Raw genomic sequence first — 16,473 nt, 5'->3', positions numbered from 1 at the left:
TGAAAAAAGAAAAACTATCAGATATTAGCAAAAATAATCAATGTTATTCAACTCTGCTCTAATACTAGTCTGTTGCACCACTTAAGCACCAAGCACTGGGCATACCAGTAGAGAATTAGAAATGCTACTGACAACAGCTGTAGTGATCGTCTTACAGCCAGCAATACTTAAGGAGATTCAGAAGTGGCATGTGAGGAAAACTTCCAGGTGAGACCAGCAGCTGCAATCATACTTTTAAATAAAGACTCAACTGTTTTGAGCTGAATAAAGCAGCAGCATCTTCAAGCAGTAACAACACCATATTTACCAAGTGTCACTGCTTATCACATTTACATAGTACTAGCATGTTCAGGGCTGGAAGGAGAAAAACGAAAATTCTAATAGAAATCTAAAACCTATTTCACTCCAGAAGTTTCCAGAAAGTTTATTTATTTTATTATTATTATTTTGTGTGTGAGTCTGCTTGAAAAAATAAATTACTTCCAACAGCTCTGTAGCCAGCCTGTAGCATCTTCACATGAACAGTTACCAACTTTGTCTGAAAGTCTTTTGAGTTAAAGTAGGGCTTTTGCAGATCTCATTGGTCTGAAAGAGCTGCTGCATAAAAGAACGAGCAGGGCTTTTACACTTATGCAGAAATAAAGATGCAATTAGAGTGATATCATCAAATTTAAAAGAAATCCTGAGATCAACATGTGGGTAGAAATAACACCTAACATAAAGAACACAATCAAGATTAGATGAAAAAGTTCTTTTCCCTAGCCGTACTTGGTGTTTTGGACAGAATTTCTTTTTCAAGGTTGTCTTCTATAGAGCATTTCTACTTCCTTTTCTTGGCAATGACAGAGAAGAGCAAGGGGTAGTTTTCCACACTTCAGCGACAGAAATTAAAATATTTTAGAACAGAAAAACATGTTAGTAAAACCCTAAAAGGTGTTAGCATATCAGAAATGCATATAGTCTCAGCTGCTGTTTTCCATTCCTATTTGCCTAAGTTTTAGTTGATGCTATGCTACTCAGAAGGAATATAAAGGCTTCAGACCTCCCATGTACATCTGGATGAATTTTATAACATATCACTAAACGCTCCTAAGAGTAGGACAAGTTTATCACTACACAAACACAAAACTGGAAGAATGAAAGAATGGTAAAGTTCTGATGAAAAATCATTAATCACCTTTTTGGTAGACAATATAGCATAAATCATGCTTAAAATAATAGTGAATTTATTTCAAAATGGTTATTTCCAGAACTACATGACAAAATAGACTTTCATTACAGAGTGACAATTTGATGTTTGTTAGCGATAAGTAAACAAATGCTACTTTTTTGTCAGGTAACTTCCAGAGTTGAAACTTTAACAACTACATTGCATTTCAAATTTCACACTACCACGGTCTAAATCGTTGCATAGTAATATTAATTCTCTGCGTGTGCATGATGACGTTCAAGGCTATGTTACACATTAACACTTATATAAACTACTGAATTCAGCCAATTTGCCTTCCCTCACTGACTGTCAGGATTATGAAACACCAGCAGTTTTCTTAATTTACATGTTCCTATGTTTGGCCTTTCTCCAGAGTTTGAAAGGCCACCAAGGCAGTTTTCTTTCTTTAGTCCAAGTTATTTGCTATGTTGGTATTCGGTGAAAGAAAAGAGTTTTCTATGCTTCAAAAGAATAGGAATTTTTCAGCTGTGTAATCCCAAACTCACATTTGGACTTCACAATTTCTTAATTACTAATTTGAAAATAGGTTGCAAGGAAAATAAAAATTAGTCCTGGAGCTTCTTTTCTATCCACCTGGCATTCAAGCTGGTGCATTTCCCTGTCATCATGGGTGGCACAACTAGAGCTACAACTACAACTATTACTTAGCATCTTCTTTCAGCTTGTATAATTCAGACACATCCTTAAGAGTTAGCACGTGCTTTGTCCATTAGGTTTAGCAGAACCACTCAAGTTCTGGCTGGGCAAAAGCCTAGTACGAATTTGGCCAACTTTGGGGTTGAGATCTGGTATATCATTCCCGTTATTGACAGAATTTTGATCTCCTCACAGGAAAGGCTCCTCAAAAAATTATTTTTCAGTGGAGAACCTAAGCAGACCTTAGGCATGCTATCTATCCCCTGGGGAAGCTCCTGATCCCAAGAAGCACACCCAAAATGTTTAGGTGTTTGGCTGAATCATGGCATAAACACAAAATGTACTTCTGGTTAAAAGCTATAGGGAGATAGATAGATACAGATAAAATAGCTTGGTAGCATTCCATGCTATAGTTTGAAAAGTTTCATAAAGCATTAGAAAATACGATGATACATATTTTTTTTGTCTTCTTAAAAAAATTCACAGTACTAGAAGTTTGAATGAATATTTATTCTCCAGTGAGCTGTTGAAAAAAATATGGATTTTGGCTTGTTTCCAAAGACAGTTTACCTATTATAGTGAGAAGAGTACATCAAAGCCCTGAATAATAGCAAATAAAGTGGGAAATCCTCATCTCATCTGCTGTCCTTTTTCAGAGAAGCACTGCAGAGAGCTGCCTTGTGTTAGCCTGTTTGATGTTGCTATATTCTGTGGTGGTTTTACCTTGCTAGGAAGCTGAACTCCACCACAGCCACTCTCTCACTCCCCCTCCTCAGAAAAGGAGGGGAAGAAGAAAAGAAAAAAAAAGCAATTCACTGGTTGAGATAAGGATAATTTAACTAAAGGAGAAGAAATTAATAAGGTAAAATTATTATTAATGGAAAACAAAATAATTTAACTAAAGGGGAAAGGAAACCTTTTATTGCTAAGTGTGACACCACATGGTATAGAATATCCCTTTGGTTGGTTTAGGTCAGCTGCCCTGGTGACGTCCCCTCCCCACGTCTTGCCCACCCCCAGCCTGGTGGCTCTGGAGGGCGTTAGAGGGAGTCCTGACGCTGTGCCAGCACTGCTCAGCAGCAGACACAACACTGGTGTGATACCACTGCTGCTCTAGCTGCACAGCACTGTGTGGGCTGCTGCAGGGAAAGTTAACTCCATCCCAGCCAGACCCAGGACAACTCTCACCCTCCCAGGTCATGAGTCCAAAGCTTACAAAGGCTGATGTCCTAACAGCATGGGTCACATTGACAACAGCTAGTCTTATAGGCGATTTTTCCCTTAATAGTTAGCAAGAAAAATCAAACCATTTTCTTCCCTCAAATGTGATAGCTACCTAAGAGCTCTCAATCTATGGCTAACAGGAGGAAGCACAGATTGTACAATGAACAAATTGCTCTAATCATTTAACTGCCTTTTCTCTGTGACTGATCAATTCCTTTACTGAGAAGCTAATTAGTGAACTAAGGATGGAGAAAAGAGTAGAGAGTGTGTAATGAAACTTTCAGCTGTACCTGTAACAGAGCTCTCTTTTCTTCTCTTTAACTTTTTATTATTATTGTTATTATTTCTGAGATGTTTGGGGTGATGTATGCACACAGTGCAGCTCTGCCAATGCCAACAGACAGTATGCTTACCTACTCACTTGGGAATTTCCCCGGCATGAAAAAGCCCCAAAGGGAAAGCTGCTGTGGTGTGCAGTGTGTTGAGTGTGAGGGTAATGAGGGCTAGCAAGCCAGCATCACTTCACAGCTCAGACAAACAAGTAATAGCAGATCTTGATCTCAGTTCACCTCTATATACCAGGCTAAGGGATGCCAGTACAGGCATGGATTTATGTGCACTCCACGTGTCCCTGATTAGCAGTATTTTTGAGAGGGCCAGGGAGGCAGCTGGGGCTGGTAACAGCTTCACTCATTCAATTTTAATTGACTCCTGTGTGTTTGTCAGATCCCTCAGTGCTGCCTTCTTTCTGTTTTAACTTGTGCCAAAAGCTGAATTCGTCCCATCAACCACGGGGAACAAGCAAGTAAGATGTACAGATCAGCTACAGGTACACAACAAAGTCTGTGTTGCCTTTTGAATTACATTTTAGGTACAATCTGCACTGAATTTCAAGATCATAGAACAACTATCACAGTTCAAGCTACAAACCCAGTGAAATTAATCTCTAGTCGCACAATTGTACATTAAAGCAGGCTTTGATTCAGGGTAAGTTTGTTTATTTCTCATTTTGTGTGCGTTCATATTTAGTGTCCAATCTTCTGTCTGTGAAAATCCTAATGAAATGCTTCAGTGGGATTAAGACTATACCACTAGCTGTTTAGAAACAACTACTGATAGTGTTTAAATGGTATGCAATCAATCAAAATACTCATAACCAAAACCAAAAAAGCCATCCAAATGAGTGATGATAATGTTTTCTGCAATCTTCCTTTCTCTAACAGTAACAAGTGACTTAAGTGAAACCTTGAAAAAATTGGTCCAGACACATATACAAGATTTCTGTTGTAACTCTTAAAAATACATATAAATAATGGTGGGGATAAATGGCAGACAGCATCACAGTTGAAAATAAAAGAATTACAGATCTTACCTCTGCTTTTATTTTATTGTCTCCAAAACAGAGGTGTTGTAAGTAGGCTGCAGCATTGGACTGTACTGAGGGAAATTGATGCTGTAACATCTGTATAACTTCTGGAAGCTCTGGATCTCGCCATCCAAACTCTCTGTGTGAAAACAAACATGAAAGATTCAGCAAAAATTCTGCTGTTAGAGGATAAATGTGGCAACAGTTTGGCCAGAAAGACAAAATACATGTCTAGGTAAAATCTTGATATTTTCTGCTACGAAGTGAAGATTCAATCAAATATTAAGCTATTTTTTCATTCTAAACTGTACTACCAAAAAAAAAAAAAAAAAAAAAGTTAAAGCTAGAATAGCTAGAGTAAAGATATAAATAGAATATTTATAGAATAAATAACTTTATGGAATTACATCTCTAAGCGCTAAACTTCCTTAAATAAAAAAGGCTATATAAAATTTAATATAAGAACAGAAAGATCCATGCTTACACCATTATACTGTCTCTATTAAAATTCAAATATGGAGTGCTAGAATCAGAACTCTTAAATGGTTTGCTAAGAAATGTTATTTTGTCAAAAAGTCTTTTTTACATACTACAATCTTTATTTAATAAAAAAATGCTCTCATATAGGAAGTCATTACCTATTTTGTGTTTCAGTTTATTGTTGCCAGATATGGTCCATGCTTAAAGTTATATTATAAAATTTGTATTATATATTATATATACTGTTATATAATTTTACAAACATTACAGTTATATAATACACAGTTACACAATTGATTACTTTTAAGGCTTCATTAATACTACCCAACCTAGAGCAGATAGGCAAGTATAATGACTCAGTGTTTGCAGTGTCCTTTAATCCTACAAAGCATGACATGCCATTAGCATCAAATGAAACAACCGAACCCAAGTGTGCTGAACAAGCCCCAGCAGGCATTCTGCAGCTTCCAGAGCCGAACTTAACATCAGCCTGTCTCTGCAGGTAATTTGTCCCCTCTGTATCTCTGGGTATAAGAAGTCATGAAAATGGCTTTGGGCTTTGTGTCCCGAAAGCCAGACATGCATGCAGACACTCTGCACGAGATACTTCAGCTCCCACATGCCTTCTTCCTAAGGGCTAATTTTTGTGCCATATGAATAGTTTTCATCATCTTCCATCTAGTGCTGCACATAGAAGGTAATACAGGAATAGGGCTCTCTGGCCTTGGCCACATTCATCCCACTTGCCCTGTAGGAGGCAACAGGAGACTTGACACCACCTCATCCTCAGCATTCAGTTGGGATCCCTGCATGGGGCACCTGGGAAGCCTAACCCCTCACGTCTTCATTGGAGGCACACAAGAGCCACACCAGGGGATAATTCAGAGCAAGCAGCACTGAATTTCTATTTGGTTTGTTTCTCTTCAGTGGAGCAGCCATTATGACTACAAACCCAATTTAGGTGTGTAAGTTAGGTAGCTAAAACAAGTGGAAGGAGTTGACTCCCCGAACTTGTATTGAGTCCCCCACCTGTGTTTGAATAAAGCTTACAGTAGCTCTGCAGTCTCAAGTAAGTCAGGCATCTCATGCCTCAAATATGACAGCTCTCCAAGACATTTAATTGAAACAGGACTCATTTTACAATAATAATGGATTACTATGAAAGAGAAGTATTGTTTGTTCTTTTGTTTGTTCTTTTCTCACCCAGAACATTTGCCAGATTGAGTTATTGTTACAGTCGTATCTTTATGTAAAGATCTAGAATATAAATAGATGTAGAAAAATAAACCCAGAATTTCATCTGCTACTTCTGCTCTGACAAATTAGATGGTAAGACATAAATATTACATTTCACATTAAGTGTTTAATACAAAGAAAACAGAAGTGTAATAATAAATCGCGTGCGGACTATTCCAGTGAATCCTTGGGACAACACAGACTGTTAGAAAGCTTCTAAGGGAGACTTTTAGACCATAGATCTGAAAGACTTTAACACTGAACTGATATTTTGGTAATGTGGAACAATGAAGAGGTATTAGGGAAGGCTAGAAACTTTGGCAGCTGTTAGGAACAAACTGGGACATTAAGCAGCTAATGATGTTAGAAGCAGTTTCATCTGTAGGATAAGGACAATAACTATGGATTAAACAAACAAGATTTAAATAGTTCACAGAAATGACACAGAAGAATACCTAATTTAAAATGAGTATCTTCTTGAGGAGAACAAATCACTTCTTACAGAAATACAGCCTCACAATGTTGGGAGACTTGAGTAGCCTTCACCAAACAGACTCGGAAACTGAGCTGGTGCTTAGAAGGGTTCAGAGAACCCTGTGGTTTACAGGCTGAGCACCAAATACTTTGCTAGATAGTTCCTCTCAGAGGAAAACTAGCTAACGTCTAGCCCTTAATAAGATCAGGGCTTGCAGCTGAAGATGATGGCATGACAAACACCACATCTGCTGCATATGCTAGCTCACTATAACTCTACAGGTTAAGTTATTTGGTTAAGCACTTATTTCTGTTCAACAATGGGCTGAACAAACTCATTAACAAATCATAAATTGACACAGGGCAGTGACAAACAACATTATCTGATGTGTTTGCTTCCTCTTGTACTTACTTTCTCACAGTTATGATACCTAGGTAGTTACAAATGTTAACAGGGAGTTCAACTATGCTAGACTTCTCTCCTATATACATGGCTCTCAACCAACCAGAAATCATCCAGAAAATATTTATACATAAAAAGAAAAAATGAAACAAAACAAAACCTCTTACTGATGAGCAATTCATTATTTGAGCTCCTCGTATAATTTATTCTCATTCCTAGATCCCTAGTGCAGGTGTTGGTATTTTGGAGAGGATATAAAATACCAGAAGGAAACAGCTTGTATGACCAGACAACGAGTGGGAACATTTGAAAGGTGTTGTTTTAAACCAAATAACTATACTTCAAAGTGTTGGAATTTCTAACACCAAATAGCCTCCCAAAGGAAATTTTTTCCTTAATATGTGTATTACTCAACCAAATAAAGAAATACACACACACAAAAACAAACAGCATTATGTGCAATAGTATACCATGTACTATGATAACCAGCTCAGATTCTTTGTTGTCTTATCTTGGAATCCAGGAGAAAAGAGGCAATCAAAGGGCAAAAGGAAAAGGTCCCTTAATCAAAGGCACACTTAATTGTCCTAATGAACCTGAAGTCTTAATATGGTATTTACATACAAAAACAAGGCTGCGCTTACTTTTCCCCTCTGATCTCCTAAAAGACAAGCTGACAAGTAAGTGATGGATAAATACTTCTTGGCAATGTTTGTGTGTACCTTGGGCTTAAGAAGAAAATTAATTCCAAAAAGTAACTTTTAACACAGAATACTGTCATGTAACCAGTTCTAGGAGAGCGAATGAACAAAGCAGAAAAGTTTAAAAAAATTTAGCTCCGGTAAGCACTATCATTTCAAGCAGATGGTCTCTAAGATTGTTATATTTTTAGTAGTTTCTGAATGAAATATGGTAGCTATATAAAACAAACAAAAATTTCTGTCAACAGTTAAGGTTGCTTGAATAACTGCGATAATTTTAGCAGCCTTCAGGGCAGGGAGGACTAGTTTCTGGGAGTTTATATTTTTCAGTTGTTTTTTAACAGTCTATTCTAGGTGGGAAAAAAATGAGGTAGGGAAAGATGATTTTACGTTTTAGAAAAGCAAGCTTGCAGCTCTATTAACAAAATTTACTTCAAAAAATAAGTATGCACATTTTAAAATTCAGGATAATTATGAATAGTTAGGATGGCTACTTAATGAAGTCTACTGGACAGAGGCCTGGAGGCATATCTGCGTGACAAAAAATACTTATTAAAATGGAGAGTAAAACAAAAAGTAAGAGAAAAACTGGAAGGGATAGGAAAGTAGATTGTAGAAGTCAAGAGTTTGGATAGAGTAGTAGTCGGTACTTGATGAAGATTAGGGTCTGATTAAAGGAAGGGAAAAGGATAAGGAAAATCAAATCTATCTCCATTTCCGTGAAACATCTGATATTGTGCCACATGCAAATGAGTTAAGCTGGCAACAAAAGAGGCTCCAATCCCTAGTAAAAATATAATAGTAGAATTAAGCAAAATTTGAAAATTTATTGGGTAACCTCAGCAACCACTGTGTGTCATTTATTAACATCCCCATGCTTATGAAATCTGAGAGAGGCGATACACATGGATGATGAAAGGAGCCAGAAGGCTGCAGTAAATCTGAGGAGATGCATGGCATGCAATTTTTGCAAATCCTATCAAATTATCTGTGCAATCGATCCAAAAATGAACAGTAAGCTAGCATATGCATTTTCAAGATCTTCTGCTACTGCCTACATTGCCCTGGGAATATCAACACTACGCAGCTAAGGACAGCTAACGGCTTCTGGTGTTGGTGTGGCTTTTGCGCAAGGAAATTGTAGCTGTGCAACAACTTGGCAGCTTTGGCTGGAAAGCAGCATTTGCAATACACTCCAGATAGTTCATCAGGTTGTAGAAGTACATTATTACTAGGAAGCACCCTTATCTGAGGGGACTGACCAAACCAGGGCACTGTGTTCCTTCCACCTTGTCTCTTTGACAGAAATTGTGTTTTAGGAGTGTAAGACCCATCTCATCTTGAATCCTTCAAAAGGTTTTAGCTGGAAGTGGTGACTAATGACATGGATTGTGGTAGGCTACGGTCAAGAGGTGGAAGATGACCCAAAGGGGAACATTGAGTTATATGTAAGCTGGCTTTACATGTATGTTTGCTTAGAGAATATTGTCTGGGATCAAATGAAGAGAATCAGTTAAGAGTTAGACACGAAATAAAATAAATCTGAAATGAAGCAGTATAAACAACAATACCAAGAAATCCAGTCTGAATGAGGACACTAATTATTGCACTGAAACCAATTCCTGCTCCCGCCATCATAGGGAAAGGAGATGCAGACTGCAAACATAAGTGAGATTGTTAGTAACACAGCTAACTGCACTGGCTATGTGGGATCACTGAAAGGTGCTGTGTTGAGCACAGGGTATGTACAGCACCTGAATATTTGCTCCAATTTTGCAATAATTCTTTTCTTCTGCTACTGCAAATTCTGATGACACACAGAAAAGCAACACCAAAAGCACTGATACATCTACCTGAGCACCTGTTTTCAAAAAAGTACAAAATAATTTTTATAACATAGGTGTCCAGCTGGTAACTAAGGATACCAATCAGAATCCTCACAGAGAATTTGAGAAGCAGGTGTGATGTCTCTGTATACTCTTTACCCATTGGTCACAGTAAATTTCATGAGAGCTTGGATTCTTATTTCTAATTTACGTTATTAGAGCAGAACGTTCACATCTGATCAAGCAGTTGGCATAGGCAAGTCCTGACACCCAGAACTATTCCAATCTCAGCAGCATTCCCCAAAGGCAGTGCTGTAAAGATGCCTGCCACCAAGAGCCATATGTTTGACAAAGACTGAACTACCACCAAGCACTTATCAAAGAAAGGGAATGCACAGTCTGTAAATACATTTATTACAAAATTGTATGTTTAAACCAGACTTATCTGTAGGTACCTACCTATCTTAATAAGCACGCTTGTGTGAGACGGTCTTACAGACTGGTGAAGGAGAGGTTATCATATATGAAGTGGTGCTCAAGGGCAAATACAATTCAATCTGTGCTAAAGATAATGTTTCCTAGATTTCTGGCATTGCTAATGCCAGCCTACAAGATTTTTGCTGTACTTTATGCCTACAGAGATACACCTTCTGTTTACTTTTTTTTTTTTTTTTTTTTTTTTTTTTAACCCCCTACAAAATTCAGTAAATAAAGACTGAAAATATCTTTCAGCTCATCTGTGAGATGCTCACAGATGAGAGCTCTGAGAATAGGTTTCTGGTAGCACTAGGAAAAAACAAATTATATATAGTTTAGGATCACACACAAAGAGAAACTAATCAAGAGTCAAAAGAAGATCAAAGAAGGAACTACCTCCCACATTTAAGGGGAGAAATGTACTTCTATTAAAACTATTTGGAAGAGAATATATCAATACTATAGGGATCTCACATTAAGGACTTTCTCATAGTACATTTAAAAAGAGCATGATCGACAAGATGTTAAACCTAATACAAAAAAATAATAATAATAATAATAATAAAGATCATCCAGAGACAAGGATTGTGATAGAAACACAAAGAAGCTATCTAACAGCTCGTTCCTTCTTTTTTCTCTGTGATTCTAGGGCTGTTGGTCAAACTGTTGGATTGTATTACACTTGGTTCAAGAGGCATTTGGATAATACCCATAATAACATGCTTTAACTTGTGGTTAGCCTTGAAGTGGTCAGGCAGATGGACTAGATGACCTCTGTAGGCCCTTTCCCACTGAACTATTATAATTCTGATTCTAAAACAAAAGCGAGCATCTTATACTTCATTGATTGGGAATGGTATTTGAAATATTTCCCTAAAATATGTTCCCTTTTTCAAGCATACTTCTCCATATCTAAGCACACCCATATACACATAGTTATTTAGTTTATTATTGCAGGTTGTAAGCCTGGTCTGAATCATCTGCTACAATTTAAGAGGAGGTAGAACTACTATATTTGCTACTGGCATTTCTGAAAATGTAACACATGAAAATTGGTTAGACTCAGGACACAATTCTAGGAATAGAATAAAAAGATGTCAATCTCCATTCCACTCACCCTGGATAATGCACAAAACCCTTCAACATATCATATTGCCTTCTCTGACTTTTAGTCTAACTCGGAGGAAGGAGTGTGCAACATCGAGCAACTGATCACCTTCCCCTTCAGCCCCACGCTGATATGAACAACATACATTCACAAAATGTAATAACACCAGGTTTAGGCCTAAGCCCCCTAAGGCAGCAATGAACACGTATCAGCAGAGAGCTAACTGTACTGCTGGTTCGGTCTTTCAAGAAAGATAAACCACACAAAAACTACTGAAAAAGTTAGAAAAGAAAAAAGACATAATTTAAACTGAATATGGAAGTAAGGACAGGGAAAAGGCAGCATGGATGTATCTTCTGTGAATAAAAATGTCAGTTCTAATAAAACAAATACATTTACGTTATTGTTTATCCCAACCTGAAAACTGCATCCTATGTGCATCCATGTCTGTCTGTGTGGCACACAGGCAGGAGAACAAAACAGAAATTATATTCTGACTTTATAAATAAATAAAAGCACAATGACTCTACTACAGTTGATGGACCTACCTGCTTAGGTTATGGAAGAGCAACTGCAGGGCTTTGCATGACAGAAGCAAATGCGTCCAATATCACACAATCCAAGTAAATGTTTACATCTCACCAACCCTGCCATTCTTGAATCTCACAAAATTTCACCATTTGTTTCTTCCACTAACTGAGTTCTTAACACTTTTGAGAGAGCTGCTGTTCGAGCCGTGTGCTTGCCAAATGGCTTTGTAACACTGAAAAATGACTGGAATAACCTCTTCATTGTGGGGTTGCCTGTTTATTTATTTTATTTTATTTAAATATGTGCACAACTGTAAATTTGCAGGCAAAAAAAAACAACCCAAAGCCTGTAAGACTTGTACAGATGGGTTCAGAAAGAGAAGCAAGCATTTCACTGCAGAGTCCCACATTACGTATGGAAAAGCTGATCTCAGAGCTTGCCAGCACTTGAATGGGCAAAAATTATAAAGATATGCACGGCTCAACAGTTACTGATTTTCACTCGAGTAACACGCTGGATCTACTTACTCGGGCATACTGTGACCTGTTTCTATACGCCGTGTTAGGATTCTATCAGCCATACCTTGACCCACTTTACTGGATCGACAATTTCACTGAAATAAAAATAAACAACATTTTGCATTCTGGCAATGTGCCACTTAAATATTAAGTGCATCGTGCATGAGCAGTCAACAACATTTGACTGCACTTCAGTAATATACTTTTTTTTTTTTTTTTTTTTTTTTTTTTTTTAAGTGTGTGGCTTATCTCTTCTCCAGATTTCAGATTTAGCACAGCTGAATATAAAACAGCTGTACAAACGTTTGGCAATCCTGCTGAAAATCTGCAGAAAGAACCTTCAAGATGCTGCTCTAGGGTTTTGACATTCTCTAGGGTTTTGACATTTTCCTCGTCTTACGCTTCCATGTGTCCAAACCTGGAAGAACTATCCAGAAGTACTTCCCCAGCTCCCTCACTGATTTTTTGGACTGGTGTCACGATGTGTTTGTGTCTGCAAATGAGGATATGGATGAGGATGTGCTATGGCAGGTGCACAGAATTCCTTCAGAGCAGCGACAGAGATGCTCAACTTCTCCCAGGTCGTTAACAGAACTGCAAGCTTGAGGTCTCGGGGCGATCCCACCACTTCAAAATACCAGGTCTCCTATACTGCAAAGGGCTATAGCTGACTTGTACAATGGCAAGCACACCCTACTGCTCATTGCTAAAACAGTTCTGTCTTTGTATGTTTTACGTGCTCTCTTTAAGGTTGGACCTGGTGCTTAGGGACATGGTTTAGTGGGTGACGTTGGTAGTAGGGTGATGGTTGGACCAGATGATCTTGGAGGTCTCTTCCAACCTTAATGATTCTAGGATTCTAAGGCATCCCTCTTCTGCTTTTACACTACTACCTGTGATTTAAATTTTAAAAAAAGAAAACCTTCAGAAGTGAGCTTGTGAAGAGGCAAGATGAGAACTACTTCAACATAACAAAAGTGATCTGGAGCTGAATGGCCTGTAGATTTTTTGAACATCTCAAGAGGAAAAGGTTTTTAAGATGCTACAGTTGAGAGAAGATTATCTAGTGACACTGGCCCACGTGGCATTATTCACTGCTCTGTGGTACTGCCTGCAAACAGCATGATCACTCTTAAAGGTACGAGTCTTATCTGTTCAAGGTCACCCTGACTTCATTTTTAAATTGAAATATATTTACAAACTGCTATGAAATAATCTTTCACACTATTGATATACTGATCTTTACTTATTTAATTCCCTTACTCTCAGTGAGGGAACTTTTAAGAAAAATGATGGCTGTCCCGAGGTAGCCATACCCTGCTGTTGCTCATATAATGTTATCTCTCCTCTAGACTGTGGGGTGGAGAGCAAATAAAAATTAGGTACTTCAGTACTTTAGGATATCTTTATTTTTGCCATTTGCTTTTTGTTTGGTTTGTTTCTGTAGTGTTATTTTATATTATTTTATTTTATTTTTGTCAGAAAGAGTTGCATTATTCTTTTGGGGGCCATTGAGCTGAAACAGTCTTGAAAATCTTGTTTCATCTCTTCCTCTGCAGGTATTTGCATATACAGGGACTGCCTCAACAGCAAATAAAAGGCAAATTAGGTAAGCTATCAAGATGTCTTTAGGCTGCCTAATTTATCTTCCTTCTCCCTGAAATGCATAACATTTCCCTGACCCCCTACTACAGAAGGGTTTCACGGTAGCTTAATGCATCACAGCTGTGAAAATATGCCACATTAACCCTTCCCTGAGAGACCCGCTTACATCTGCTTCTCTCTGTGCACAGGAGCTCACATTTCACAGGGAAGATTTCACCAGGCTGTGAAACTTTGCTCAGCAGCAGCACTGCTGCTACAGACACGGGCATGCTCTTCTCGTAGATCAGGAGGATGGAAATGTAGACGGGAGATGAGAACAGCCGGCAGACCTAAGGGTGTCTGGCCTTGGCTCTGTCATGGACTTTGCAAGACAGTCATTTGCTTTAGTGCCTTTCTCAGAGGTGTGACAGATTCTGTATTTGTAGGTCATTAAACCAAAATTGTCTCTTTTTCTAGAACTAGCATTCCCATTCAGAGTTTCTTAAACCTTTCTACATTTCCATGACACGGGCGGAAAGCTTTTGGGATCCCACCTCTGCCTGACCACATAGAAACGTGTGATTTCCAAAGAACAAATGTCTCTTGATAAAAGCCCTGTTTTCTTAGGGAAGTGGGACAAGCACTTCAGAGAGGAAGACAGCTGTTTTATATACCTGCATGCATGAGGGCACTTCACCACTGTACCTACTAAACCAGCAGCAGGACAATTTCACATTAACCCACCAGCACCAATGGCACCAGTTGACATCATGCCCACCTGTGGGAGAGGAAAGCAGCACACACTCCCTCAAAGCCTCAGAGCATCCACTTTTTGTCTGAAATAACCACCCCAACAGATCCCGAAAGGTGCTGGGGCACTCAACACCTCTTCAGCCTGTTTTTAACATCAAGTTATTACGCAAAATGATACCCAATGTGACAGCACATGGCTCTGCTCACCCCTACTTCATGTTCTCTCCTTCCCTAGTGGTTGGTTACTCCATCCAGTGCACTACTGGCTTACTTTGATACTGCAAAGCAGCAGCTCTCTGTGCCTACACACCCAAGCATCACTCTTATCTATCCAACACTTCAGAGCACTCCCCGTCTTTCTGAGCACATTAAACTCTTCAAAGTAGACATTCTTCTGATGCTCAAATGATGAGTATTAAGCAAACAAAAAAAAAAAAACGTAAAGGTGATTCAAAATATCATACAAATTGATAAGCCCCAGAATTTTCCCTCAAATACTCAAGCATGGAGTCAGGAAAGCCAAGAGAAAAGCACATGTGAATTTACAATAATGAATTAGAAAACAACAATATTCTCATTGTCTTTTTTACAATTACACTCCTATGCAATCTTTTTGAAAAGCAGAGGCACTAACTCTGTTCATTAAATTTGCAAGGTGTGCAACACAGTAAATGAACCTGAATTTGGCTTTCCTGTAAAAGGCAAATACAGGCTTTTCTTTTTGGCTTTTACTTCAGTTTTCATTAAGCACGAAAAAAATGATCTCCTGCAGGCTAACTAGATATATCTCAACATAAAAGCACCAAAACAATGCCATAATGCAAAATACACTTGACACTCATGAGCTAGGGAGTTCATTGGATCAGTAACAGAAGAGATAAATTGTTAAAAACTAGTCAAATGTAAGGCTGATGGATAGAAGGAAAAATACCCACCAGTGCTGGGTACTGACACTCTAATACTACTGCTACTTCTCCTGTCACATGCCTTTCATCTATTTTAAAACTCTATAGAGATTCTTGGGACTTCTCCTAATGCAGTACATAGATATCATCACCTCATGTCACACATGGGTAGACAGAGACAGCACTTACATGACTCTCTCACAGGGGAAAACTGAAAAAAGTAGCAGAAGCTAGAAGAGCAACTGCAAAATCTCAGCACGTTTTCAGCTCTCTGAACTGAATACGCTGATTCACTGTTAGCTGACTGCAATAGAAAAATGCAGACGATATGGACAGCATTTCAAGGGAGTGCAGGACAAGAAGAAACCTTCTGGGCCATCAAACCTAATTTCTGATTGCAAATCTGCTACGTGGCCCGTATGCTGCACCACACATTGCTCTAGCTAAAGACAGACTCACATAGGAAAATTTTAATCGATCTCAAAATCCTTTGACCAACAGTACAGGTTTATACATGAAAAAAATAAGTATCACACATATCCAAGAAGTTTTGTGTGTTTTTTTTTTGTTTTTTTTTTTTTACCCTCTTCTAGCAAGCTGTTCCAATCACATCCAACAAATGTAGTATGTATCTCATTTTTCAGATTGCTAAATCAGAAAACAAAGTTGCACTTGCAGGGGAAGGTAGAAGGAGAAAGGATGGTTCCTAGCTTGGTATCTAGCAGGATAACATTTTTGTTCTCTGTTTGGCCCACAGGATAACCCAGAGACACCCCACAACGGTACAAAAACTAGCAGAAGAATAATGAGCTAACCAATGGACAAACCAGGCTAACAGGACTACCACTGGCCTAGAAGACCAGGGGATCTCACAACCCTCCATTTGCCAGTAACAAAACCAGACCAAGGACAGTGTCTTACCTTAAAAAAAAAAAAAAAAAAAAAAAAAAAAAAAAAAAAAAGCCCCTTCCCCCCCCCCCAAGCCAAATCAGAAAAAAATGATTTTACATGGATGACAGA

At 38.3% G+C, this 16,473-nt stretch overlaps 1 protein-coding gene across 3 annotated transcripts in view; it reads right to left on the bottom strand.

Annotated features, from left to right (window-relative positions):
• The window catches only part of CTNND2 (catenin delta 2), a 394,794-nt gene that overhangs the window by 163,123 nt on the left and 215,198 nt on the right, over positions 1 to 16,473 (bottom strand). For all 3 annotated transcript variants that reach the window (XM_082752927.1, XM_082752928.1, XM_082752929.1), the window contains one exon: positions 4,464 to 4,596. In XM_082752927.1, coding sequence (XP_082609053.1) covers positions 4,464 to 4,596 — 133 coding nt within the window. The remainder of the gene's footprint in view (positions 1 to 4,463; positions 4,597 to 16,473) is intronic.

Source organism: Aythya marila, assembly GCF_965140915.1.
Source record: "Aythya marila genome assembly, chromosome: 2".
Taxonomy (NCBI): Eukaryota; Metazoa; Chordata; class Aves; order Anseriformes; family Anatidae; genus Aythya; species Aythya marila.
Note: the sequence above shows the minus strand (reverse complement) of the source record. Positions and strands in the feature narration are given on the sequence as shown.